The sequence below is a fragment of the Culicoides brevitarsis genome, chromosome 2 (genome assembly GCF_036172545.1).
Source record: "Culicoides brevitarsis isolate CSIRO-B50_1 chromosome 2, AGI_CSIRO_Cbre_v1, whole genome shotgun sequence".
NCBI classification, from domain to species: Eukaryota; Metazoa; Arthropoda; class Insecta; order Diptera; family Ceratopogonidae; genus Culicoides; species Culicoides brevitarsis.
The window spans coordinates 12,331,123-12,358,803 of record NC_087086.1 but is presented as its reverse complement, the minus strand read 5'-3'; the positions used below and the strand labels follow the sequence as shown (position 1 = coordinate 12,358,803).

General features: G+C 29.2%; 1 protein-coding gene across 1 annotated transcript in view; it reads left to right on the top strand.

Annotated features, from left to right (window-relative positions):
* LOC134831533 (inactive dipeptidyl peptidase 10) overlaps positions 1-27,272 on the top strand; it is a 50,202-nt gene extending 22,930 nt beyond the window's left edge. Inside the window, exons 2-16 of the mRNA XM_063845279.1 lie at positions 7,726-8,140; positions 8,211-8,409; positions 8,656-8,730; positions 13,032-13,084; positions 13,542-13,756; positions 15,945-16,239; positions 16,322-16,451; positions 18,967-19,155; positions 21,695-21,816; positions 22,092-22,279; positions 25,145-25,355; positions 25,412-25,597; positions 25,661-25,818; positions 26,794-26,999; positions 27,059-27,272. Of these exons, the coding sequence (XP_063701349.1) occupies positions 7,926-8,140; positions 8,211-8,409; positions 8,656-8,730; positions 13,032-13,084; positions 13,542-13,756; positions 15,945-16,239; positions 16,322-16,451; positions 18,967-19,155; positions 21,695-21,816; positions 22,092-22,279; positions 25,145-25,355; positions 25,412-25,597; positions 25,661-25,818; positions 26,794-26,999; positions 27,059-27,187 (2,571 nt within the window). The 5' untranslated portion in view covers positions 7,726-7,925 and the 3' untranslated portion in view covers positions 27,188-27,272. The remainder of the gene's footprint in view (positions 1-7,725; positions 8,141-8,210; positions 8,410-8,655; positions 8,731-13,031; positions 13,085-13,541; positions 13,757-15,944; positions 16,240-16,321; positions 16,452-18,966; positions 19,156-21,694; positions 21,817-22,091; positions 22,280-25,144; positions 25,356-25,411; positions 25,598-25,660; positions 25,819-26,793; positions 27,000-27,058) is intronic.
* Positions 27,273-27,681: the final 409 nt, after the last annotated feature.

Here is a 27,681-nt window from a genome sequence, read left to right as displayed (position 1 = left end):
TAAGTATTTCAAAATTTTTTTTTTTATTGCCCCATCCCCCCAATTTTATTTTCAAAAATTTTGGATTTTATTTTTGATTTTCATTTGGACATTCCTAAATTAAATTTTCAATTTAATTTAGACGATTTTTAGATCAAAAAAATTTTAAAACTGAGATGAGAATTTTAAAAATTTTTATGGATTCAAAAAATCTAAGTTTATAATTAAAAAAAAAAAGAAATTTTTCAATCAAATTCAGGTCAAAAATATAAAAAAAATAAATAAAAATTTAAATGTCAATGTTTAAATATTTTAATTTAATTATTTATTTTTATTTAATTTAATTTAATAATTATTTTGTTTAAATAATGTCAAAAATTTTTATTTCATTTTTTAAACAAAATAATAAAATTATTTTGATTTTAGCAAAATTTCCAACAATTTCACCCCATTCAAAAAAATCCTATCAGAAAAAGTTACTTAAAACTTCAACAAAATAAAAATAAAATCGCATTATTACAACAATTTTTCACACAATTTAAAATCGTGACACGATATCAAGCGAAAAAAATGTTAAATATTATAAATCACGCAAACCCCATTATTATTACATTATTACTTTTGCACATATTTATCGGTGTATAGTGAACAAACGCCTTTTATTACAACTGTTTCACTAAACTTTTTTTTTTATTTTTCTTGTATCCTTTTCTCGTTTTCTGTCTTTTGGCACTGAATACGTGTGTCGCTTTATAAATAAAATAATAATAACAGCAATAAATGTACGTCACTCCATAAAACAATAAAATATTTGAATTGATTTGTGCGAACGGCTCCCCAGAGAGAGCAAAGACGACTTTATGAAACAAAATTATTATGAATTTACCATGAAAAAAGAGCACAATTCAGGAAAAGTGCACAAAATAATGTCAATATAAACGATGGTGCTCAATGATCAGTAAACATGCATTTCCGATATAAAATGGCGATAATAATGGCACAACATAACTTATTTACTGGCAAACTGCAAACTATGCCGAGCTGTTCATTACACGACACGACTCGGAAAATGTGCCCCTGGAAAATGCGGAGCGATACAAAATTAAATGAATTGTTCGGTGTGTGCAGGTGACAAATTGTTATTGTCAATTGAAAATGTGTGCATTTCCTGGATGATGCTGTGTGTGTGTATTTAATGGGTCTACCCAAGTAAATAAATGTAATTTTTCACTCCTGCCGGTTGACTTATTGGCTGGATGGCAGAAACAGAAGTTGATAGAAAAGAGTGCTTATTTTGTGTCATTTTTGCTATCAAAACATATTTTTGTCTCGTTTTGGACACAAAAAAAGGAAAACTTTTTCCATTCCGGGGGAGCTATAATGAAAAATTAAAACTTTTGGATCGCATCCAAGCAGCGACAACAACGACGACGAGTGAAAAAAATTGTTTGAATGAGTTGGACGACCAAAAATCGGTGCAATTCGACAATAAAATCATTCTGACTACTCTCTCATAATAATATAATAAAACATAGTTTATCTACCCGAAAAATGTTGGCGCTCCTGAAAAAAAAATAAAATGAAATAAAAAGTTTTGTTGTCATTGTGTCTCAACTGATTTTTAGATGTTTATTCATTGTGAAGATTGAACTTTTCGAAAAATGTGAGAGATATGCGAGTTTTTTTTATTTTCATTAAATATTTTTGTCAGTAAAAATTTGACAAAAATTGGCTTTGACACAGTTTTTGACACAGTTTTTTTGCTCTTGATTTAGTTTTCAAAACAAAACTATTTGGAGCAAATTTGTCAAAAAAAAGTTTTTGACACAGTTTTTGATTTTTTTTTTTGAGTTTCAAAGGAAAATTTTCATTTTTTGGCAGTTTTGAGTTGTAAAATGATTAAAAATGATAAATTAGAGCCCTCTGATAAATTTTTATCCATTTGGAGCAAGATTTGACAAAAATTGCTTTGACACAGTTTTTTTTTGCTCTTGATTTAGTTTTTAAAACAAAACTATGTCAAAGGAAAAATTTTTTTTCAGTTTCAATTTTTTAGCAGTTTTGAGTTGTAAAATGATTAAAAATGATAAATTAGAGCCCTTTGACAAATTTTTATCCATTTGGAGCAAGATTTGACAAAAATCGCTTTGACACAGTTTTTGACACAGTTTTTTTGCTCTTGATTTAGTTTTCAAAACAAAACTATGTCAAAGAAAATTTTTTTTTCAGTTTCAATTTTTTAGCAGTTTTGAGTTGTAAAATGATTAAAAATGATAAATTAGAGCCCTCTGACAAATTTTTATCCATTTGGAGCAAGATTTGACAAAAATCGCTTTGACACAGTTTTTGACACAGTTTTTTTGCTCTTGATTTAGTTTTCAAACCAAAACTATGTCAAAGAAAAAATTTTTTTTTCAGTTTCAATTTTTTTTCAGTTTTGGCAGTTTTGAGTTGTAAAATGATTAAAAATTATAAATTAGAGCCCTCTGACAAATTTTTATCCATTTGGAGCAAGATTTGACAAAAATCGCTTTGACACAGTTTTTGACACAGTTTTTTTGCTCTTGATTTAGTTTTCAAAACAAAACTATGTCAAAGGAAATTTTTTTTTTTCAGTTTCAATTTTTTGGCAGTTTTGAGTTATAAAATGATTAAAAATGATAAATTAGAGCCCTCTGTAAATTTTTATCCATTTGGAGCAAGATTTGACAAAAATCGCTTTGACAATGACAGTTTTTTTGCTCTTGATTTAGTTTTCAAAACAAAACTATGTCAAAGGAAAAAATTTTTTTCAGTTTCAATTTTTTAGCAGTTTTGAGTTATAAAATGATTAAAAATGATAAAAGATTTAAATTTTTATCCATTTGGAGCAAGATTTGACAAAAATCGCTTTGACACAGTTTTTGACACAGTTTTTTTGCTCTTGATTTAGTTTTTTCAAAGTTTCAATTTTTTGGCAGTTTTGAGTTGTAAAATGATTAAAAATGATAAATTAGAAAAAAGTTTTTGACACAGTTTTTTTGAGCCAAAGCAAGATTTGACAAAAATGATAAATTCTTGACAAATTTTTATCCATTTGGAGCAAGATTTGACAAAAATCGCTTTGACACAGTTTTTGACACAGTTTTTTTGCTCTTGATTTAGTTTTCAAAACAAAACTATGTCAAAGAAAAATTTTTTTTTCAGTTTCAATTTTTTGGCAGTTTTGAGTTGTAAAATGATTAAAAATGATAAATTAGAGCTCTCTGACAAATTTTTATCCATTTGGAGCAAGATTTGACAAAAATCGCTTTGACACAGTTTTTGACACAGTTTTTTTGCTCTTGATTTAGTTTTCAAAACAAAACTATGTCAAAGAAAATTTTTTTTTTCAGTTTCAATTTTTTAGCAGTTTTGAGTTATAAAATGATTAAAAATGATAAATACGAGCCCTCTGACAAATTTTTATCCATTTGGAGCAAGATTTGACAAAAATCGCTTTGACACAGTTTTTGACACAGTTTTTTTGCTCTTGATTTAGTTTTCAAAACAAAACTATGTCAAAGGAAAAATTTTTTTTCAGTTTCAATTTTTTAGCAGTTTTGAGTTGTAAAATGATTAAAAATGATAAATTAGAGCCCTCTGATAAATTTTTATCCATTTGGAGCAAGATTTGACAAAAATCGCTTTGACACAGTTTTTTTGCTCTTGATTTAGTTTTCAAAACAAAACTATGTCAAAGGAAAAATTTTTTTTCAGTTTCAATTTTTTAGCAGTTTTGAGTTGTAAAATGATTAAAAATGATAAATTAGAGCCCTTTGACAAATTTTTATCCATTTGGAGCAAGATTTGACAAAAATCGCTTTGACACAGTTTTTGACACAGTTTTTTTGCTCTTGATTTAGTTTTCAAAACAAAACTATGTCAAAGTAAAAAATTTTTTTCAGTTTCATTTTTTTAGCAGTTTTGAGTTGTAAAATGATTAAAAATGATAAATTAGAGCCCTCTGATAAATTTTTATCCATTTGGAGCAAGATTTGACAAAAATCGCTTTGACACAGTTTTTGACACAGTTTTTTTGCTCTTGATTTAGTTTTCAAAACAAAACTATGTCAAAGGAAAAAATTTTTTTCAGTTTCAATTTTTTAGCAGTTTTGAGTTGTAAAATGATTAAAAATGATAAATTAGAGCCCTCTGACAAATTTTTATCCATTTGGAGCAAGATTTGACAAAAATTGCTTTGACACAGTTTTTGATTTAGTTTTTTTCTTGATTTAGTTTTCAAAACAAAACTATGTCAAAGAAAATTTTTTTTTTCAGTTTCAATTTTTTGGCAGTTTTGAGTTATAAAATGATTAAAAATGATAAATTAGAGCCCTCTGATCAGTTTTTAATCTTAAAAAATCGATTATTTTTAATTTATTAAATTTATTTATTTTATTTAAATTTATATTTTTTAATGTCGCATAAAAAAACAGTTTCGAAACAGAAATTTTCTGCAAATTGTTTGTTGATGTGATAGCAAGCCGTCACACAAAGTGCAGAAGGAGTTGAAAAATAAAATAAATATATAAAAAGGGTAAATATATTATGATTAGTGACACATATGTGGACGTTGCACAAATAAAAGGCGCGCGTCCGCAAATGGGGACACAAACAACCAACACGAAAATAAAAATAAAGAGCAAAAAAAATCACGATGAGTGAAATAAAAAGAAACATTGCTTCGTTTTATTTTAATATTTAGCATTATTTTGCTATATTGGACTTTATGTTTATTTAAGACACAAAGGATTGTGTAATGCTGCCAATAAAAGGGACGACATGCACGAGGTTAAAAGAAAAATAAAATTAAATACGGAGCGGAAAAAGGAAAGCACTGCGCCTTTGTTACTTAGTAGAAAAAGAGAAAAAAAGTAGCGGGCGGCACAATAGAGTAAATAAATTTATACGCGTCGTCGTTCAAAAGAAATAAAAGAGAGACAAGGAGAAGGAAAGAAAGTATTAAAAGTAATCGTTTTATTCTGTTTTATTTATTTTTATTGCAAAGTACGAAACTTTGTAATAGTTTTTAAAATAGTGAATTTATTGCATTTTATTTATTTATTTTTATTTTTCTTTTTCAAATAGACTGCGAACAAGCTTGTTCTGCTGCTCCAGATAAATGTTTGTTTGATTCTCTCGTTTTCTTCTTCGTGTTTTGTTCACGCCTTGCCTTGCTTTAAGTGACTTTAACGAGATTTGCTAACAACAATGCAATTTAAAGTAATTCTGTGTGAAACGGAGCAAGGACATCGTGGATTTGTGTTAATTTTTTTTTTGAAGGAAAAGAAAAAATTAAAATATTTTTTAATTATTTTATATTTTTGATAATTTAAAATTATTTCTATTTTTTTTTTTGCAAAGTGAATATTTTTATTAAAAATTCAATTTTTTTTAAATTTCTTGAATTAAGTTTTGATTTTTTTTTTAAATTTTTTTTAAATTTTTTTAAATTTTTTTTTTAAATTTTTAAAAAATTTTGAAAATAAAAAAAAAAATAATTTTCAACAAAAATCCAAAATTAAAAAAAAAATTATTTCTTGAATTAATTTTTTTTTTCTTTAAATAAATTTTTAAATTTTTTATTGAAAATAAAAATTAAATTTCAACAAAAAATCCAAATTTAAAAAAAATGAAAATATTTAAATTTAAAAAGCAAAGAGTAATTTTATTTAATTAATAGAAACAAAGAATAATTTTTTTTAAATTTTTAATTTTTTTTAAAAATTAAATCTTAAATTTTTATTAAATTAAAAATAATTATTAAATTAAAATGATTTTTTATTTTAATTTTTAATTAATTAATAAGTAAATTGGTATTTAAAAATAATTTTTATAATTAAAAATTAAATAGAACACAAAATGCAAAAATTTAAAAAAAAATTTTCTTGCACTTCAATTTTCATTCCATAAATTTGTCTGCACCCAAAAATGGTCTCAAGACAAAGTTTCCTCGTTAACGACCTTGCCATGTCCATTGTTCACCTTTCACACGAAAAGATCTCTCTCAATTATCTGACAAACTATCGTAACGAAGAACACCTGATGGCTCACCGAACAAGTTGAATGCACCGCCACAAAGCACTAAATAAATTACGAGCCCAACTTTTGAGCAGTTGAGCATTTTGTGATGCGAACTGAACCGCAGCATATCATCTTTGTGCCGCGTTCCCATAACACGCTTTTTGAAAAATTCATGAATGTTATCATGTTTTGTTGTTGCTTTGTACTCCATCCGCCCTCGTCTCATGTAAGTGCGCTTGAACTTTGTGTGAAAAAGCTTCTGCAGCAGAAAAAGTACTACAGACACGAGAAAAAATTTTAAAAGAAACAAGCAGCTGCTATTATTTTGCTCTTCTTCTTCTTGTTCGCTACTCGCCTTGGCGATGCTCAGATAAACGCAACTAACTCGTTCATTTTACGTTTTCCACTAGCTGTCATATTTTATTTTATTTTCGGATCGTTCTGGAATTTTATGTGGCGTGTTCGAGAAAGGCAGCAGGCGATAAAATAAAAAGAGTGGAGTGGAGAGGAAAATGCAACACACAAAAGGCAATTGTATCGTCTTTTTGTTTTTGTGTTTATGTTTAATGTCCCAAGAGCTGCTTTTGTTGCCCGGTTGACACTTTGTAACTTTTTTAAGGCTCTTATGGATTAAAAAAGGACCTTCAATTTTTTTTTATTTTTTTTTTTCAATATTTATCACTAAATAAAAATAGAAAATTGGTAAAAATAAGAACAGGGTTGCCAAAAACTGTAAGATTTTCAAAGTTTATTAAGATTTTCTGATTTTTTTTAATACAAAATTTTATTTTAAGGGTTACTTTCTTAAAATTCTCTTTTTGAATTAAAAAAAAATAAAAATTTGTGCAAATAAAAAAGAAAAGTTAATAAATAATTTTTGTAATATTTGGCAACCCTGTTCTCAAAGTTTCATTTTATATTGAAAATTGCATTTTTTGATTATTTTTCACATTTCCAAGGCTGAGAAAAATTTGACGTAAACTTTAAAAACTTAAGAGACTTAATTTTGAACTTAAGTAAAATAATCTAAAATATTTTTGAACTCGTTTAATTAATTCTCGTTAAATAATTTCAAATTAATTTAATTTAATTTAAGTTTTAATTTAATTTAATTTTAAATTTATTTTTTTTAATTTAAAAAAAAATACCTAAATAATTGAGTAATTAAAGAATAATTTAAGTCTTAAGTTCGTCTTAAGTCAAAAATATTTATCTTTTTATTTTTTTTTTCTAAAAAATTTATCATGTTGTAAAAATTTTTTAAAATTAAAAAAAAAATAATTTTTTTTTCTCAAAAAAAGGCAAAAATATTTTTAGATGACTTAACCAAAGTTAAAAATTAAGTCTCTTAAGTTTTTAAGTCAAAGTTAAAGTTTAAGTCAAAGTTTTTTTAACCCTGGGATTTTTGCAAAAAAAAAACATCAAAAAACTTGAAAATTATTTTTTAATTCATGAAAGCCTCAAAATTAGCTAAAAAGTGTTCATTGGGTAGCATGGCGAGAGTAACAACGACATCGACGATAATAAACTAACGAAGAGAAATGTGTGTGTGTGTGAAATTAAAAAGTTTTATGTGCCAGCGACACATGGAGCGAAACTTTGCGAGAGTTTAAAGAACATGTTCATCAACTTTTTATCTGCTCTTTGCACGTCGCCCATAAAAACTCGAAAAAAAAATAATAATTTACTGTTATTTTACAGGCCGATTTTCGTGTGTAAAACCAAAGCCATTGACTGGACAACACAACAACTCGCATGTCACCATCGACGTCGACGTTATAGCTGCTCCGTGCCGTAAAGTTGTGATTTAAGCGTGGCGACGACCCGGGAAACGCGTCGACAGTCGGGCTCCGTAGCACATACGAGCCAAAGCAGCAGCTGCGGCGACACAGCCATATGCAATGCACGCCAATGTGACCACCGACAAGGGTGGAGGCGGAGGCGGATCGTGGCGTCTGCCAGCCGACGAAACCTTGCAAGTGGGCGGCACAGAAAAGTCAAAAGAAGATGAACTCGCGTACGGACCCGAGGGTCACAACTGGCGCAGTATCATCTTCTCACTGCTCGTCATAAATTTTGTAATAGCGGGAATCGTAACAGCAATTTATCTCTTAGGGTAAGCGCCTTTTTTGCCATTTTCCTGAATATTTTTTTTTTCACAAAAAAATCCGGATTTTAATCCTTAGTTATGTCGACGAATTACTTTATTGGTCCGGACGACGGATGCGCTTCGATGAATTTTTACAAGGTGACGTTGCACCACACCGTTTACCCTCATCATGGGTCACAAACACGAAATTCGTATTCCAAAATGATGAAGGAGGCCTTGCAATTTTTGACACTGCCAATGATTCTGTTACATTATTGGTTACAAATCATACAATGGTAAGAGCGAGCGAGCGCGTGATTGATGTCTCCATCGTGTCAGCTAATTCTCGTCGTCTCCCGACAACCCGCATAAATGTCACACTCGCACACAAAATGATTTATGCAAGACAAGAGAGACGACGAGAACGAAACGAAGGAGAAAGCAACACGCGAAATGGAATAATGATAAGGAAAAGGTTACTAATGCTTTTATCCCTCATTCCCTTTTTCTCTCTTTCTGCTTTTTTTTGTTTGTTCCAACAGAGGCAACTTAATGTTAAAGGTTATCAATGCTCTACTGATTTAAGATATGTACTATTTAAACATAATATTAAGCATGTAAGTACCGAAATTTTACATTTTTGTCACGTAGTCATTTTATTTATTTGAACTGAACCTGAGGAGACGCCTGGTATTTCTTCAATCTTGTAATCGAATTAATTTAGATTTTTTTAAAATAACATTTTTATTGGAATTTATTTAAAAATTAAGTTTTTCTGTAACGCCAATTTTCTATTTCCGTAAAAAAATAAAATAAAATAAAAATATTCATCAAAAATTATTTTTCTATGTTATTTTATAATTTTTTTAACAAAGTTGAAGATTTTTTACTAAATATTTTTTTATTTTATTATTTTAATTAATTTAATTTTTAATAAGTTTTATGGATAGAAAAAATTGCTTGGAACAAAATTTTTAATAAAATAATTTTTTGAACAAAAAAATTGTTTAAATAAAATTTTAAATTAAATTTAATTAAAATTTTAATTAATTTTTTTTTTATTTTAATATTTTTATATAAAAAAATTATTTTTAATTAATTTAAATTTTTAAAAATTTTTTACATTAATTAAAGAATTTTAAGAAAAATTCTTTTTTATTTTAAAATTATAATATTTTTTTTTTACATTAAATATATATAATTTATTTATAATTTTTTATATTTTCTTTTAAATAAATTATTTAATTAAATTAATTAAAATTTCTGTAGTGCAAATTAATTAATAATTTTTTAAAAAAATAGAAATACAAATTTTAAAGACAAAGCTTATCAGACAACATTTGTAAGTTACTTTGTGTCATTTTTAAAAATATTCAAGATCTCAAAATATTCAAATTTTAAATAAAAATAAAAAAAAATCATAATTTTCCTGTCCAAAAGTTTAGCACTTAAACTTTTTCAAAACTCATCGGAAGCTAATTAGAGCATATCTTGTCTATTTTTGCGACAATTACGCCATTTCCCTCCGCTTTGCGTCACTTTTCACAGGAAAAACAGCAGAAAAGGTGCGAAAAAATTGTTTCTTAACTCACATTAAAAACGCTTTTACTCCCACTTTAGCACCGGAAGATTCTCGTTTCCGTGCAACGTCAAGTCCCCAAGTCATATAGTCACAATACAACGACTTAATTTGATAAGTTTCATGCAAAAATTGCATTTATTTAAGTTGTCGAACATTAGTTGAGACCGAGAAACGACAGAAAACGAGAAAAGGAGATTATTATGGCGATTATCATTGTTGTTTTGTTTGACTAACATTTCTCTGAAGTGGCGTTCTCAAATTATTATTCTCAACTAAATCCGCAATTTTTGGTACAAATGTTGATGGTGGCTTGATGCTACTTAATACAATGGAAATGAAAAAAAATATAAAAGAAAAATATTTTAAAAATATTCTTCTTTTATGAAAAAAATGCACTAAAAAGTTAAAAATAAACGATTTTTTTTTTATAGAATTTTCGTTTATTTTTTAACTTTTTAGGGAATTTTTTCATAAAAATATTTTTTATAGGAAATTTGAAATAATTGAACTCCCCATTGAACATTTTGAAATGTTATCCCAATACACATAGTAAAATTTTTCCCTTATAAAAATTCTAACATTTGACCTAATGAACATTTAAAAATTTTGTCCCTGTAAAAATTCTAACATTTTAACCCAATGAACATTTGTAAAATTTTGTCCTAATGCACATTTTAAAATTTTTAACCCAATGCACATTAAAAAATTTTGCTCCAATGCATGCTGTGAGTTACCTAACGTGATAAAGAACTCGTTACCTAACAATGTGCATTGGGGCAATATTTTTAGAATACGCAATTGAGGCAAAAATTTCGCATTGGGGCAAAAATTTTATAATTCGCATTGGGGCAAAAATTTTAAAATTCGCATTGGGGCAAACATTTGGTTACTCAATATGTTGAAATTTCAATAAAAACCAAGCAAAAAAGAAAAAATAAAACTTTTCTCTCTAACAGTAGTTGTGTGTCGGTCTGAACACTTCATAATAATTTCATAAGTTTTTTTTTGTGTATTCGTTTTTGCATGACTGCATCTCCTCCTCGCAAAACGACGAATTTCCCCCAAAAAAAAAAAAGAAAAATTGTTGGGATGACTTTTTGCGTGTTGCTAACCACACCAAATCTGGGGGAACACAATAGGGACAGTTGCATGCGGCGACGAGACAAGGCACACTAAGTGGCTCCGATCATTATCGCAACTTGTGGCAAATTGAATGGAAATATCCAATTGTGCATAACAATGGAGCGATAGTGTCGTTGCAGATTTTTTTTCCGTCGAATGTTGTGTGTGGGATTTTTCATTAGTTGTGACAATTTCAGCAGCAGCAGCAGCTGAACCGTCCTCATGGGAACAACGAAGGAAATAACAAAAAAAAAAGAGAGAAAAAAATGCAATTGATGACACTCGAGTCGTTCGTTATTTATAGCAACAGTCTGCCTCCTGCGGGAATGAATACAAAATTATGATTTTAATCAGATAAGTTTTCGATTTTCTCTCTTTTGCCTTTTTTCTTCGTTGTTGAATTTTTGGCGATTAAAAGGAGACACACCTGTTACTCGTACAATATATTTTTTTTTTGCTAGATGAGCCAAAAATTAGGTTTTTATATGATGGCAATTTAAACGGTTTGTTCCGTTATGAAAAAACATAAAAAAAAGATGATGACATTGTATTGGATTTTTTGTCGGTTGGTCGGCTGTTCGTGGTGATATTTTTACAAGTGATGACAGTTAACAGCACAATGAGAGTGAGTAGGATGGAACCAATAAAAGTAACCTGTTGCTCAAATTTGTTTGTTTTTCTGCTAGTTTCGTAACCGAAAAAGGCATGGAAAAGCTCATTAACTTATTACGTGTTGAGGTTACTAGTTCATTAACATATTGATTGAGATTTTTTTTATTTTTGGAAAAAATGGGAAGCCATGCAATATTTTACACTCTTTATCGCTTTCTAGACAGCACAAGACCGAATCAGGGTATTTGTACAACAAATTAATCCGATTATCGTCACTTGCACTTGCTGCAACGACTTTTCTCTCTCATAAATATCTGACATTGTTCAGGTATTGTTTTATGTGGACAACAACTTTTGGTTTGAGAGAAAATGGGAAAAAAGTGACAAGATAATGTTTGTTTGAAGTAGCTTCCAGTCAAGTTTGGATTGAAAAAAAAATTGTAAAAGTTTTCATGAAAAGAAAATGTTTTAAAAATATTTTTAAAATTTTATTCTAAATAATTTTTTTTTTTTTTTAAACCTTCAATTTTTTGAAATATCTCAAAAAAAAAATTTAATGGAAATTTTTGATCAAAAAAAGTAATTTTTATTAAAAAAGATCCAAAATAATTAAAAATTAAAAATTTTGACTCAAAGGAAAAATTTGACATTTGGTTCTAAATAATTTTTTTTTGTTTTAAAAAAATCTTCAGTTTTTTGAAATATCTCAAAAAAAAAATTAATGGAAATTTTTGATCAAAAAAAGGATTTTTATTAAAAAAATGACCCAAAATAATTAAAAATTACAAATTTTGACTCAAAGGAAAAATTTGACTTAGAAAATTGGTCATTTTCAGTTTATCAGAATGAGTTTTTATAGCATGAGGTGTACAAAAATGTGAAATTTAAACAATTTTCTTAATTAAATTCGCTTAAATCCTCATGGAAAAATTTTGACGGATTAAATAACATCAAAAGTAAAAAATTTATCATAATTTTTTTTTTAATCTTACAAATTTTATTGAAAATCAAATAAATTTCACATTTTTGTACTCCTCATTCAATATAAACTCATAAAGACAGACAAACAACTAAAAATTCTTACCAATTTTTCTCAAAATGTATTAAAACTGATGAAAAACTAAAATAAAAATAGAATACAAAATGACACTCCAGGCGCTCTTAACACTTTAAAACAACTTGTATCGACCAAATATTATTGTTCGTAAGAGTCTTACACTTAATTGCTGAAACCATAAAAACTCTTTTCATTGTGTCACGAATAGATATTCTCTTCTACGAAATTATTTGCAAATTTCGTACAAATAACGAGAACGAAATAAATACGAATAATGAAAAGTACGCTCAAAACCAATAAAAAAAAATATTTCTCCTTAGAAAAAAGAGGATTTTGCAATTTTTAACAATTTTTCTTCGTTTCTTTCCATTTCGATGACTCTTTTTACATAAATAAAAAGGAGAAAAAGAACTGCATAAAACTATTGAACCAAATCAAATATTGAAGAAATACTCAAGTGGTCTCTTTCTGTCTACTTGTCTACTTCAGTCATTTTACATGAAAATCATCTGCAATTTTTTTCTTTCTTTTTATCTCTCTCCAAGGTTTTTCGATACACATCCACTGCGCTGTATACGGTATATGATGTAACCAATGAGTAAGTATTTTACATTTTTTTTCTTGTGTTTTTCCAGCAATAAAAGGAACGCAATTTTCACTGTGCTTAATTAATGTCGTCGTTGTCGCGGCACGAAGACGGGAGTTACTCAAATAACGAAATTTTGAAGCGGAAACTTTTTCCTTCTTTACCCATCGATTGCACATAATTTTCCTTCCTTATCAAATTTCGCTTGTTTTTCTTTCCATCAAGCGTTTTAACAGCGTACAAAAGTTATCTTTGATCTGTTCTTGTCTGATACATGTCTTGTTAAAGCAAAAAAAAGAAGTAAAAAGTTTCCGTATTAAATTCGATGATTATTATCTCTCGTTTTTCTCTGTGCGCGTTCCTTCTTCCGTTTTTCTCTCTCTTCTCAAGAGACGAAAGACAATTTTTTACTTTTTTTTTTGAAGTAAGAAAATTGGTTTCATGTTTCATTTTTTTATTTTTTCCCCAGTCATCATATGCCGGTGCGGTTGAAAGATTCGCCGAAAGTCCAACGAACACGATTGCAAAGCGCTCGCTGGCTCGGCAATACGACAGCGTTAATTTTAGTTGTTGATAATGATATTTTTGTAAGACAATCACCCTCCGATGAAGAAGACATTCGCATAACAACTACCGGGCATCCCGATTTAATCTACAATGGCATTCCAGATTGGCTGTATCAAGGTGAGTTAAATGGTCTTGGCTTTAAGTAATCAGAAAAAAGTTAAATTTTTTGACTGAAAATCGAGCTGTATGCTTAAAATTGATCCTTTGAACGAATTAACAATTTTTTTTTCTTTGACTTTCGAATTTTGCAATTTTTTTATATAGCATATTTTCAAGTAGAGTTTTCCATTAAAAAAACCTTAAAAATATCTTTATGTCCTCATAAAGCTTTCGATTCCCTTCCGATCGCCCCTAAAGCGTCAAAAACTGTCCATTGACTGATAAAAATCATCACTTCATAAAAAATCCCAATTTCCTGTCTTCCATCCATCAGCATTAATAGTTATCATAACAAATAAAAGGAAGATAAAACTGCAAAAATTTAATAGAATATTTTAACAAACCAACTTTTTTTTCTTCCGTTGCAAAATCAACCCGCCGAAACCTCCGCATTATTGAATGACGATCCGTATATTAAATCAATTTTTGATATAGTTCTGTTTTCCTTTCGTCATCATCTCGTCACCAATTTTTCTTTTCTTTATTGATACGAAGCGGATCAGACAAGAAATCACGACTTTCTAATGATCCAAGCAAAAAAATACGAAGAAAAATCTAATAAAAAATTTATGATATCAATACTCGAATATTTGTACATCGACTTTTTTATGTCGTGTTTTTTTTTATTTTCTTGCAAGAAGACGACGTCGACGATGAGCGACGTATCAATATCTGCTATCTATTCATTCAAAGTCTTCACCCGTATTACATTTTTAATACGAAAAAAATGCTCGGATGGTTTTAGAGATGGATGGATGAGAGAAGTAACGAAGAAAGCAGCAAAAAAAAAGGAAACTGAATAAATCCTTTATATTTCTGTCCCCTTTTTTATATGCATTAAAGTCGTTTTTTTTTGTGTGATCCAACTTCTCCTTCACTACATCAATATAATCAGTCAAAGCTCTGCAGAGAAATAGTACAACAACAACAAAAAAGTCTTTTGTAATCAATGTCATATATGCTGGATTCGTGTGTTCAATCAAATGTCTCTCTCACAGTGTGACGCTGCCCGTCAAGTAAAAGTTGGAGGAATTTCAGATCTTTTTAAGTTACTTCTTACTTTTCTATTCTTAAAGGTTCTATTTTTCTATTCTATTTTTTATCCTCTAATTTAGAGGCTCTAAACCAGGATCAAATTTTAAAACCCTGACTTCGTTTAAGAAATGATCAATAATTAGTTTTTTTTAATGAAGTTATATCGGTTATGACCTCTATTAATGATTTGATGAAATCATGTCATATTGAAAGATTCATAACCACTTCTAGGTCAATGGATATTTTGGCAAATTATTTTGGAATAGAATCATCATCATCAAATTGTTTCGAATATCAATATTGCTTTCTGTTTGATGGTTCTTTCAATTTCTTCCAATTTGATTAATTTTTTGATTTTGACTTTGATTCTTCATCAACTTTCCTCAGTGCATTTTCGTAGCCAACAAGCGGCAGCTTCTTCAGATACGGGAACACTAATTATCACATTTTGTATGTAAAACTAAGATATCTATTACCTGGGAACTGCTCTTCAAGCTTTTAACAATTGAATTCATTTATTTCAAGTGACCAAGTTGTTTTTATTGCAGGTATAGCATAGGTATATTTGTTGATATTCAAGATGAAAAACTGGTTTTGAATTTTAGTAAAATTTCTGGACTGTTGTCTTTTCAAAGTCTTCCGATTGCCATACATATAACGAGTCCAAAATTAAAATGAATAAAACTTCATTTTCCTCGCTTAGACTTTCGAATTTTTTTTGCATGCTGAAAATATACAGAGATCAAATTTAAATTGATAATTTACTATCGAAAGGTTATACAGATTTAAAAATTAATTTTAAGACTTGGAACTTCATATCAAAGCTGTCAATTAAACTTTTAAGAAAAAAAATCATAACTTACCATCTTAAATTTTAATCTCTAAAACAGTAAAACTCACCCATTTTCGATCCACAGGACACTTGTGTTTTTTCTTGACATTTACTCCAAATAAAAATTCAATCTTCTTGCCATTCCGAAATTTTTCGACTCTTTTTTGCTTGTGTGTGTGTATGTCGGTTCATGTTGTTTGTTTGTGGAAATGAATTGAAATTGAATAGTTTATTTTTTGTAATCCAACTTTTCTCTCTCTTTTTCGTTTGTCATTACAGAGGAAATATTCCAATCGGACGAAGCTGTTTGGGGATCGCCTGACGGTACGCATATCATGTATGCCTCATTTAACGACACAAATGTTGGCGAAATGGAATACCCGTGGTTCTCGTCAACGACAATATTACGAGCTTCGGGTCTCGATAACGGCGGAACTTTTCCAGCATCGAAAACTGTGAGATATCCCACACCAGGCACTCTAAATCCTGAAGTTACGTTATGGGTTGTGGATTTGGCGAACGCCACAGATCCACAACGATGGCGCGTGAAGCCACCCTTGGCGTTCGATGAACAGTAAGTCACTGAAAATAAAAAAAAAAAGTAGAAAAAAAATATTAATTGAAACCATTTTTTTTTCTTTCTCTCGTTCTCACAGGGATTATTATCTCGTGTCTGCCAGATGGGTTGGCACAACGAATCACGAAATTTCGGTGGTGTGGATGACGCGATCCCAAACGTACAGCGTTGTGACACTGTGTCTCGCACCGAACTGGACCTGCATCGAAGTAAGTCGCTGCGAAAATTTAATTTACGTAAACGAAAAAGCAAACAAATTTCGCCTTTGTTGGTGCAAAAATATAATCAAATCAAGAATTTCTATTATAAATGTCGGCCTGATAAATTATTTAAGGCATCCAATATACAACAATAACAACATTAACAGAGAAAAATGTTAACAATGACGAACCAACTTCAATTAATTTGATGAATTTTGGTCGAAATTCGTTCTTATTTAAATTGAAAAAAAAAAACTTTAACTCAACTTTTCGTCGAGCAATCGAACAATGCTGGAGCACGCGAGCAGTAGTAACAGCACTCGATGCCATATTGAAACATTAATTTGACAAAAATAAATGACGCAAGTCGCCTTTTTTTTTGTTTGCCTTCAAACGCACGTAGCGCTGCGAGAGGATTTCAAGAAGAGGGCGAAACAAGCAAAATGTTATTTTTTTCATTTTTATTTATTTTTCCGTCGTTCATATTTTTTTGCGCTCATCATTTATACAGCAGCAGCATCAGTAGCAAAAAGAGACAGAACTCGCAGAGGAAAAAAAGAATGATGAGCTTTAATAATAATAATGTCCAAAATACGATACGTTCCTGAATAATTTATTAGTCAAGTAACGAAGATACATAATAAATATTGCCGAAAATTCATCATAAATTTAATGCTTTTCGTCACTCACTCACGATGTCAGTGGTGGCTTCCTCGTACAATCACACGTCAAACATCATCAACAAAATCAAAATGTCTCTCTGTATTTTTGATTATTTGCTCTCGTCGAAGCTCGATGATGTTGCTGTGGATGTTGATTATTTTGGCAAAGGCAAGCAACTGAAATGATGCATTTTATTTATGTTCATGTGAAGTTGTTGAATTTTTACTTCCCTCTACTGTTCTCAGTAGCAGTTGGAATGCTTATGAGGAATTTATAGCATATAAGACAGAAATGTTATTAAAAATTTTTGGCATCAAATTGTGGCTTCTCATCCATATGTATAGCGTGGAAAGAGAGAAGCAGTGCAGAGAGTACAAGTTGTTTATTTATTTATTTTGTAATTTTATTCCATTGATAAATTGGATACTTGTGTATTGGATTAAAATAATTAAATGCATCCGAGTGTTTGTCTCTCTAGACAAGGATTTAAGTTAAATGATGGGGATCAATAAATTCAGTGGCGATTAAAACTACATGATGACTTCCTGTGGAGTGAATCTACTCTAATAGACCAGATCATCAGTTTGGGACTTTAAATCCTTCTGATTTCCATTGTTTTTAAGACTTTTTTTTTACTTTTTCGATGGGTTCATCTCGTACAGATGATTTTAACCAATCAGTTATATTTCATTTTAGTGTTCTATGTTCTTTGTTTTGTCATTTATTGCGACGAAAAATTAGATTTTACATATATGGGCGAAAAAAGCCTTAAGGGGTCAAATTGACCCTTCAGGAGTCAAACTGATCCCTTGAAGGAATTTTTTGATCCCTTAATTTAGGGATCAATTTGTTCCGTCAATCTGATTCCTTAAAGGATAAACTTGATCCCCTTTCGAGTCGATCATGTACAGACCCAAAAAATTAGATCTTTCAAGAGATCATTATGAACCCTTAAGAGGTCAAATTGATCCCTTCAAGAGGTGAATTTAATCACTCCAGGAGATCAATTTGATATCTTAAGGGATCATATTGACCTCTTAAGGGCTCATATAATGATCTCTTGAAAGATTCAATATTTTGGGTCTACAGATGACAGGCTCAAAAGCGGATCAGGTTGATCCCTTAAGGGGTCAGATTGAACCGTTAATGGGCAGCAGGGCAACCAGGGCTTAACGACCCCTCCCATGCCAGTTATCTCTCTCTCACTCTCTTTAATTGAACCATCTTGATCAAACCCATCAACTTCAACATCATCTTTACTTATCATCTTTAATCATCATTTTAAACATCATCTTCACTCATCATCTTCACTCATCATCTTAAATCTTCATTTTCACTCATCATCTTTGTCATATTAAATCATGGAAGTCTGCTTTTAGCAGCCATAGGCTGAGCAGATTTTCCAACTGAACCTACTTTTCTTGTTCTTAAAGGATCAATCTGACCCGTTTTTCGCCCATAGGACGGGATCAGATCATTCTTGGCTTTGTCAATAAGTTTCAGAACGTTAAAGTAAACTCTTTGCTTCATGTCAAGTAACTCCGTGTCATTTAGCATATCCTCTGTATTCTTATAAGTATCTGTCTTTAAGTAGAATCGCTCACAATGCCTTGTTGCAAATCTTTTGTATCGCCTTCATATCATCATTTTTCATCAGCATCATGGTAGAATTACTTCACAGAGTTAACTAAAGCCTTAAAAACTTACCTTCGAACAATTTCAATTTTCTATGAGAAATGCTGAAAAGTTATTTGTAAAAGAAAATTCAATAAAAAAATACATTTCTTCGTGTCAAAAATTATCTTCTATCATCACTTTTGCGGTTCCTAACTTACCTTCCTTACTTTTTTTCCTCTTTTAGAATCATTCTGAACGTGCACCGGAAAAAGAATGGCTCGATATGGTGCAACATCCCGTCTTCTCGCCAGATGGTGACAGTTTTTTGCTACTAGCTGGCATCCAGGAGAGCGACACCGAACATTTTACCCACATCAAGCACGTTACCATCACGCAGCAACGAATTGCCGTTTTATCGCATGGTCGATACGAGGTGAGTTTGATCGACTGACCTATCGAACACTTTCTTTTCCTCTTTATATTAAATTTATGTTAAAACCTGCTTAACATAAGAAAAGAGAATGAGAGACATGAAAATAAATGAAAGAGTTTTTTTTTCTTTCTGGGAAAAACGAAGAAGCGATGGAAATATTGCAAATTGAATCACATTATCATATCGTCGAATGTTCGAAAAATTCTGCAGAGAAGCATATCTGTTGCATGCACGACATATATTCGAGCATATTAACGCGCCATTTCTATGACAACAATCGAATCGACGACGATGTAGACGACAGGAAAGAAGAAGGTGATGTTGTGTGATAAAAGATGAGAAAAAGTTTTAGTCAATTTTCTTCTCTCATGTGTCGTCGTGTTCGCAAAAAGAAAACTCCATATAAAAGTAATAAAAGTAACTTTGCGCACACATTTCTTTCTTTTTTCCATCTCATAATTCCGTGTCGTCGTCGTCGTTGAATCAGAAGGAAAATGAGAATTTCATAGAGTGAAGGAAATGTGTTAATAATATTACATTTTGGACAATAACAAGTCGCTCACACATGTGACTGCTATTAAAAAATCATCTCATAAGTGTCGACAAACTCTCGAGTAATGTTTAATAAAGCTCGAATTTCAAGGAAATCGAAAACCTAATTACTCTTCATCGAAAAAATTGACCAAATTTCGGGTTAACGTACAAAAAAAATGGATCAATTTACATTTTTATTCGAGAAAAGTCATTCGGAAAATCGGATCAAGGACGGTCATCCATCCATCCTTGCCTTCTATCATCAAGCCAACATCTGTTGGAAGCAAAATAAAATTAGTCTATCTCGAAAAAGGAGCTTTGATGACGACGCACTAATTTAACGAGAGACGACAATTTTGCTCGTAAAACAAATATGTGTGCGGTGCGTTAAAAGTTGTAAGCCTATCTGGTAATCCATCATATCTCTTCTTCTTCGTTTTCTTCTTAATTTCATGTGTGTGTGTTTGCGAAAATATGGGAGACGAAATTCATGACACAAGTTTTCGTTTTATTGTTCATTCGGAAATTTGTTCGTCACTCGTTTTTTTTTCGCATGTATAGTAAACAGTTAAAGACACATAAAAAATATGACGTCTCCTTATTTTTTTTTTTTTTTTTTTTTTGCGGAAGAAAGTAACGGACTTAGCAACGATTAAAAATTTGATTTTATTAATTTTGTCAAAAAATTTGATATAAATAATTTATAAAATTAATTTTATTTAGAAAAACTTTAATTTTTTAGTGTCAAAAAAAATATTAAATTTTTAAATTTATTTATTTAAAAAAAAATATTTTTTTTTTATTTTTATTTTAATTTATTTTTTTTTTTATTTTTGATTAAAAAATATTAAAATGACAAAGGTTTTAAATAATTTTTTAAAATTTAAATTTAATGTAAAATTAATTAAAAATAAAATTAAAATTAATTTAAATTAACATAATTTTTTTATTAATTAATATTTTGACATAAGAAATTGAACTGAATTATTTATTTCAGCAAAAATTACAAAAAAAAGAAAAAAAATTAAAACCAAAAAAAATTAAAATATTTTCATATTTAATGTTTTTCAAGAAAAAATTGTTCAATTATTTTCAAACTTTTAATGAAAATTTGAAAATAGTTAAGTTTGAAAATAATTAATTAATTTTTTATTAAAAAAGCATAAAGTAAAAAAAAATACTTAAAAAAATTTCTTTTTGTTGAATGAATTTTTTCTTTTTTTTTGTAATTTTTGTCAAAAAAAAATAATTGAAAATTAAAATTAATTTAAAATTAAAATACAAAATTTAAATTAAATTCAAGACTTAATTCAATTTAATTCTTAATAAAATTATTCAATAAATTTTTAGATTTTTTTTTTTTATTAAAAAATTATTTTTTTAAAAATTAAATTAATCCAGAAAAACCGTTGCTAAGTTCGTTCAAAATTTCGGTAAAAAATTCCAAATACGCGTCTTGTTTTTCTGAAGGTATTTTCTGCGTTATTTCTTTTATTTTTATTTTCATGCATTATTTTTATGATTTCTTATATCCTTCTACTTTTAATAACTTTTTTTTGCTCCTTTTCATCACTCACTTATTTTATTTTATTTTTATTCTTTTTTTTCCTCCTCTTATATTTTGTTCTCCTCACACACATAATTTGTTTCGGGGCTGTTATTCCGTCATTCGTTTGTCGCTCATGTTATTCTAATATGCGAAAATCTATCATTTTGTACCCGAAATTCGAAGACGGCAGAACAAATAATTGTGCTAACACATGGTAAATACGAGGTAATTTATTGTTTTAGATTATATATTTTGTGTTTTCTGCTCCTGACACATAACATAAGCAGCGTGAGTGAGTGACGAGTGACAGAAATAACATAACATATTTTTCTGTTTTTTTTTGTGCTTTTGTCACAATAATTGTGTGGGATTTTTTTTAAAAAAAAAAGTTTTTATTTGGCTTGTTTTCAATCAATCATGAAAAATTTATTTAAAAAAAAAATTTTTTTTTCGTAGGTTCTGAAAATTCTCGCTTGGGACACCTCCAATCACGAAGTGTATTATTTGGGAACGCAAGACAAGAAGCCTGGGCAGCAGCATCTCTACAAAGTGAAGAATCCCATAACAAGCGATCCGAGGTAACAATCCCCCCTGATAAAAGTTGAAAAATGTTATTTCACGCTTTTGGCGTGCATTCACAAAAAAAAATGTTATAATTTCACCAAAATTACGTTAAATTTGCATGATTTTCCTGTTAAAGCTCTCCCGTTCCTATAAACTCTGTCGTATAATTTTTTATGTAAATTCTCTCAAAATTACCAAGACTAACTTTAAACAAATTCGTACAGCAATTCGAATTGCTTTGGTGTGCCAGTGCTTTGCTAAAATCTCGCAAATATTTTAAACTATTTAGAAATTACAGGGAAGAACCGCAATGCATCACTTGCGATTTAGGTGACAAGCTGTGGAGCAGTCGTTACTACTACAACAATTGCACGTACTTTAATGCGTACGTGGGTCCCGAAAAGTCTTCCATTGCCACAGAAACGCCCGTTTCCTACTACATTCTTGAGTGTTTGGGACCTGGATTACCATTAGCAGGTAATTTTTTTGCCTCTCAAAATTTATTTTTGTTATTTTTTTTTAATTGTTACTTTCATGTAAAAAAAATTAACCTAAATAAAATCGTAAGAAAATGTTAAGTAAGAATTTTGGCCAAAAATTAATAAAATTGGGAATTATTCTTCTAAAAAAATATTTTTTTTTGCCTTTATAAAAGTTTTGATCTTTAAATTTAAAAAAAAAATTATTAGGTGAAAATCATACATAATGAATAAATTTTTATTTAAAAAAATAATAAAATTTTAATTCAATAAATATTTTATTGAATATTTTATTGAATATTTTATTATAAAAATATAAGAAAAAAAAATTTTATTAGTTAAAAAAATATTAAAAATTTTCCCAAAAAAAAATTATCGAAAAAATTGATAATTTTAATCATAAATATTTTGATAATTTTATTTTTTTTTTTTTGGTTCATTCGATTTTTAGATGTTCATAGGAGACATTAAAAAAATCAATAAGAAAAATCTTTAAAAAAAATTTTTAATTATAATATGACATAAATTTTCAAAGAAATGATAAAAAAAAAATAAAAAACTTAAAATAATATTTTTTAAAAATAATTAAAAATTAATTTTTTTTTTTAAATTATGAAAAATTAAAAAACTGACGACTTTTGGTAAAATTTTAATTTTTTCAGTCAGAGTTTTGACTTTTCAAAAAATTTCAAAATTATTCTAGAGCATCCTAAATTAAATTTCTAATCAATTCGCGCTGCATATTTCGTCCATCCATCAAAAAACGAGCGACAAATTCCCGGGGAAAAATTGAAATGTATCGAGCACGTAATAAAAAATACATCTCAGTGTACTTTTGACAATTCACGTGATGCCGTTACCACAGCTCGACACACAGAATATGCCAGAAAATGGAAAACAAAAGAAATTGATAATAATTTTCTGCGAAGAGAGAGAGAGAGAAAAACGTCGAGAGATTGTTGACACAAACAATATAAATCATTTTTCCCATTAAAGTATTTGAGCTTAGAGTGTGTCATCGAGTAAATCTTTCATCTCTCGTCACACGCAAACAAAAAAATGTGTCTTTTATGATGTTCTTGTCATTCGAGATTCGTGTGATGAGCGACACACACGTGATCCTCGTTACATAATTTTCGCACAGAGCAATTTGCTAATCACCGTATTAGCGAAGATTGATTGAATTTCAACTACTGCCGTTTTTGTATCATCATCCTCCATCCTCCGTTCGAGCAAACACGGCAACGAGTGAATGAATGCATCTTGATGACTTCTATAATGATGCTTCGGTACATGATTTTTAATGTTCTTCCTACTACGACATGAAAACATGGAACTTGTTGCTTTGATTATCGTGTTTCAATGTTGAGTGTTTAGTTAGTGTTTCGCATTGAATGAATTTTGAGAGGCATGTGCGAGTTTTTCTTCAAAATCATGCAAGTTTTACCTAAAAATTAAAGAAAAATTATTAGAAAAACAAGCTTGGAAATTAAAAATATTAAAAATTAAAAAAAAAAATTAAAATATTTTCGAATATTTCTCGACGAATTCGAATTTCGACGAATTCTGAAGGAAAATTCATTAAAATTGAAAATGGCTTTCAGAGTCTTCGGGTTTTTAATCAAAATTTAGAAAATTCTACCAGAAATTCAAACAAATTAAAGAAAAAAATTCAAAATATTTACTAAGTATGATTTTTTTGAGTCAAATTGAAACAAAATTGATCAAAACTGGCGAAAATCTAAAAAAAATTCATTAAATTTTGGTTAAAAATTCATGAAAAATAAAAAAAAAATAAAAAACAAAAATAAAAAAAAAATACCAATTAATTTTTTCAAAACAATTAAAAATTTGGATAAATTTTTTTATCTAATAATTAAAAAAAAAATTTCTAAAATTCTAAAATTTTTTTTTATCTAATTTATAAAAAATTAAACCTAAAAATTATAAAAAGAAAAAAATGTAAAAAGCTGAAAAATAATAATTTTTGAGATTTTTTTTTCTAAAAATTTTTCTAAATAATGTTTTGAAAATGTAGGTTTTCATTAAAAAAAATTCTGAAAATTCCTCTATAGTTTTAGTCAAAAAAAAAAAAAATCCTGAAAATAATCTAAATCTTGAAAATAATCTAAATCCTGAAAATAAAATAAAATTTTTGTATCAAAATTATTAAACATGTATCAGAAAAGCATTAAATTTTAAAATTTTTATTGAAAAAAATCAATATATCTGAAAATTAATCAAAAAAATAAAATAAAAGTAGAAATTTTGTCACTTTTTGAAGTAAAAATCCTCAAATTGAACTAAAAATTTTTTGAAAATTATTCATCTCGATTTTTTTTAACTTCACAAAAAGTCACAAATTTGATAAATTTAACTCAATTCTTATAAAAAATAGTAGTTTTTCTCACAGATTGTCGATTGTGAGACACGAATTTTTCACAACAAGTGCCACTGGTAGCTACAATCACATTGTACTTACATTTAAAATGATTACAATTTATTTTCATCAGAATCTTGTTCGGTGGCTTTGTTTGTGTGGTTGTTCCGTAGAAAGTACGTTCGAAGCAAGCAGTGGAAATGATTCGATAATATATGGCACAATATTAATTCGTCGAGTTGTGCGTTCCCCATACCTCCACTCTGCATAATAATGATAAAATAATGGAATGCGATCGAATATGCAGCGAGTTTTCTCTCTCCGTTAAATTAATTGAAAACTGTTGCTGTGCCATTTATCACTGCCAGAATACATTTAAAAAAAAAGGCGAATGACAAGCACAGAGAATCAATTAAATTCATTTTTGCGCTTAAATTATTGGTTCTCCCGAAAGATATTAATTAAAATTTGTGTCCTCCATAGGTGTTCATTCGGCTCAAACGCATCGTCTGGTCCGCATTTTGTACGATACGCGGCCCGCATTTACGCCAAAACTCGAGGAATTGGCGTTGCCGAGTCAGCGATCCTTCGAAATTGCCTTGCCGCATGGCACACGGGCGCAAGTTCAGCTTTTCCTGCCGCCGAGTTGGCGTGAAGAGCTGCGAGATGCCTCGTTTCCGGTACTTGTGGAAGTGTAAGTTGACATTTTTTGCAAATTTCCAACTTTTAACGAGGAAAAATTATTTGCAGAAACGGAAAACCCGGCACAACATCGATTTCGGAGAAATTTTCCATCGACTGGGGCAAATACATGTCCAGCAAAAATGATATAGTGTATGTGAGAATTGATGTTCGCGGTTCCAAGGGACAGGGGAAGCAATCGTTGTACCATCATCTGGGCGGAGTTGAAGTTTTAGATCAAATTGTTGCCATCAAGTGAGTTTTTTTAACCTGAAAAATAGAAAAAAAAATAAAATTTTAATTTTTTCATGAAAATAGATACCTGTTAGCGACATATTCCTATCTGGATGAAACTCGTGTTGGCGCATGGGGCTGGGGATATGGCGGATATGTCGTGGCAATGTTGCTGGGATCGCAACAGAAGGAGATCAAATGCGGAATTGCCGTTTCGCCGATCACAGACTGGCTATTTTACAGTAAGTTAACATAACCAGGGTCGAAAAAGTTTTGAAATGGGCTTTATTAGTTTAAGTCAAAATTTAAAACTATTTTACTTATGACTTAAGCTTAAGTATAAATCACTTGAAATTGACTTAATTTTCATTAAATTATATTTTTTTTAAAATTTGGCTTAAAATTTACAAAAAATGTGGTTTTGATTTAATTTTAATTTTTTAAAAACTTAAGTTTAAGTCAAATATTAAGTCAAAAAATTCTTTTGACATAATCTTAAGTCATAAAGTCATAAGTTTTTGAAGCCCTGAGCAGAATTATTAACTTATTCTTAAGTAAAAGCCTTAAGTTAAATAAGATTTTTATTCAAAAAGTCAAAATTTTCAAACAAAAAAAAAATTTAAATATTTGAAACTGAAGTCATTATTATAATTAATAATATTATGTCATAAAAAGACAAATTAAGTTAAAAATAAAAATTTAATTTGCTAAAAAAAAAAAGATTTTACAAAAAAAATTTTAGTTTTTCTAAAGAAAATTTTTTTTTTGTCAAAAATAGTAAAAATTTAATTAAATTTTGAATTTTTCTCAAATTTTGAGCTTAAGTCAAAATATTAGTAAAATTACGTTGACTTAAAAAATTAACTTAATGCTTTTTCTAAAGTTTTTTCTTACCAAATGAACTTAATATAATTTTGAAATTCAGTAAAATTTGCGTAGATTCAATGAATTTTACTCAATTTTAAGTCAACTTAAGATTATGTTGCTTAAGTTTCATGTTAAGTCAAAAGTTTTTCTCGTCCCTGAATGTAACTATTATTCCTTTCGGTTTCGCCAAACAATCCATTAAATCAAATTGATTATGGCTGCGTTCGAAACTCGCACGCGGTAGACCAAAATCCGTGCCATGCGAAAAATTACTCGTGACCACATACAGCGAGACGGCATACAGCGAGAACATGCAATTACAATTTTCACATTTTTACATTTTTTTGCAGATTCTGTCTTCACCGAACGCCTCCTGGGACTTCCAGCGGAAAATTTCAAGGCATACGTCGAGGCAGATGCCACGCAACGGGCACGCAACATCCCGTCTGAGTCGTTTTTGTTGCTTCACGGACTGGCGGATTTGACGGCGCCCTATTTGCATGGCATTCAGTTGGCACGATCTCTGCACGAATCGAATATTCTCTTCAGTTATCAAGTAAATTTAATTTTTATTTTATTTTTTTATGAAATTTATCAAAAACTTGTAATTTTTAGACGTATCCTGACGAAGGACATCACTTATATGGCGTGCTCGGACACGCTTATCGTACAATGGAATCGAATCTCAGAGATTGCTTGAGTCTGGATGACGATGCCGATCATCCACGTGACCCGTTCGAATGATTGACAAAGTTCTTAAGTTTCCTGAATAAGAAAACTTAACACAAAATCACCGCGAATTGAAATGTAGATCACACACACACAGTACAACGCCTTAACACAACACAAACGTAAAATTCATTATGAATGAATGGAAAACAAGGAAGATGGTTAAAAAAAATGGAGCAGGGAAGATATCTGTGAACAAAAGTTATGATATCACAAAAAAAAAACATTAAATTTATTCATTTAATTCACATTTTAACGTTTTTTAGATAGAATACATAAGACACTTAAAAAAATATACAAAAAAAAAACTAAAAAATACTCAAACCGTTTACGAACACAAAAAAAAACGAAACTACAATGAATGAAAAAAGAATATCTGAGAGACTTTTCTTCCAACGGCTTCCAATTTAAACAAAAAATAATAAAAAGCTTCCTAAAAACTCACCAAACATATTCAATCTCAGCAAAACGAATGAACGAACAGCAGAAAGGACTTCCAAAAAGTTTAT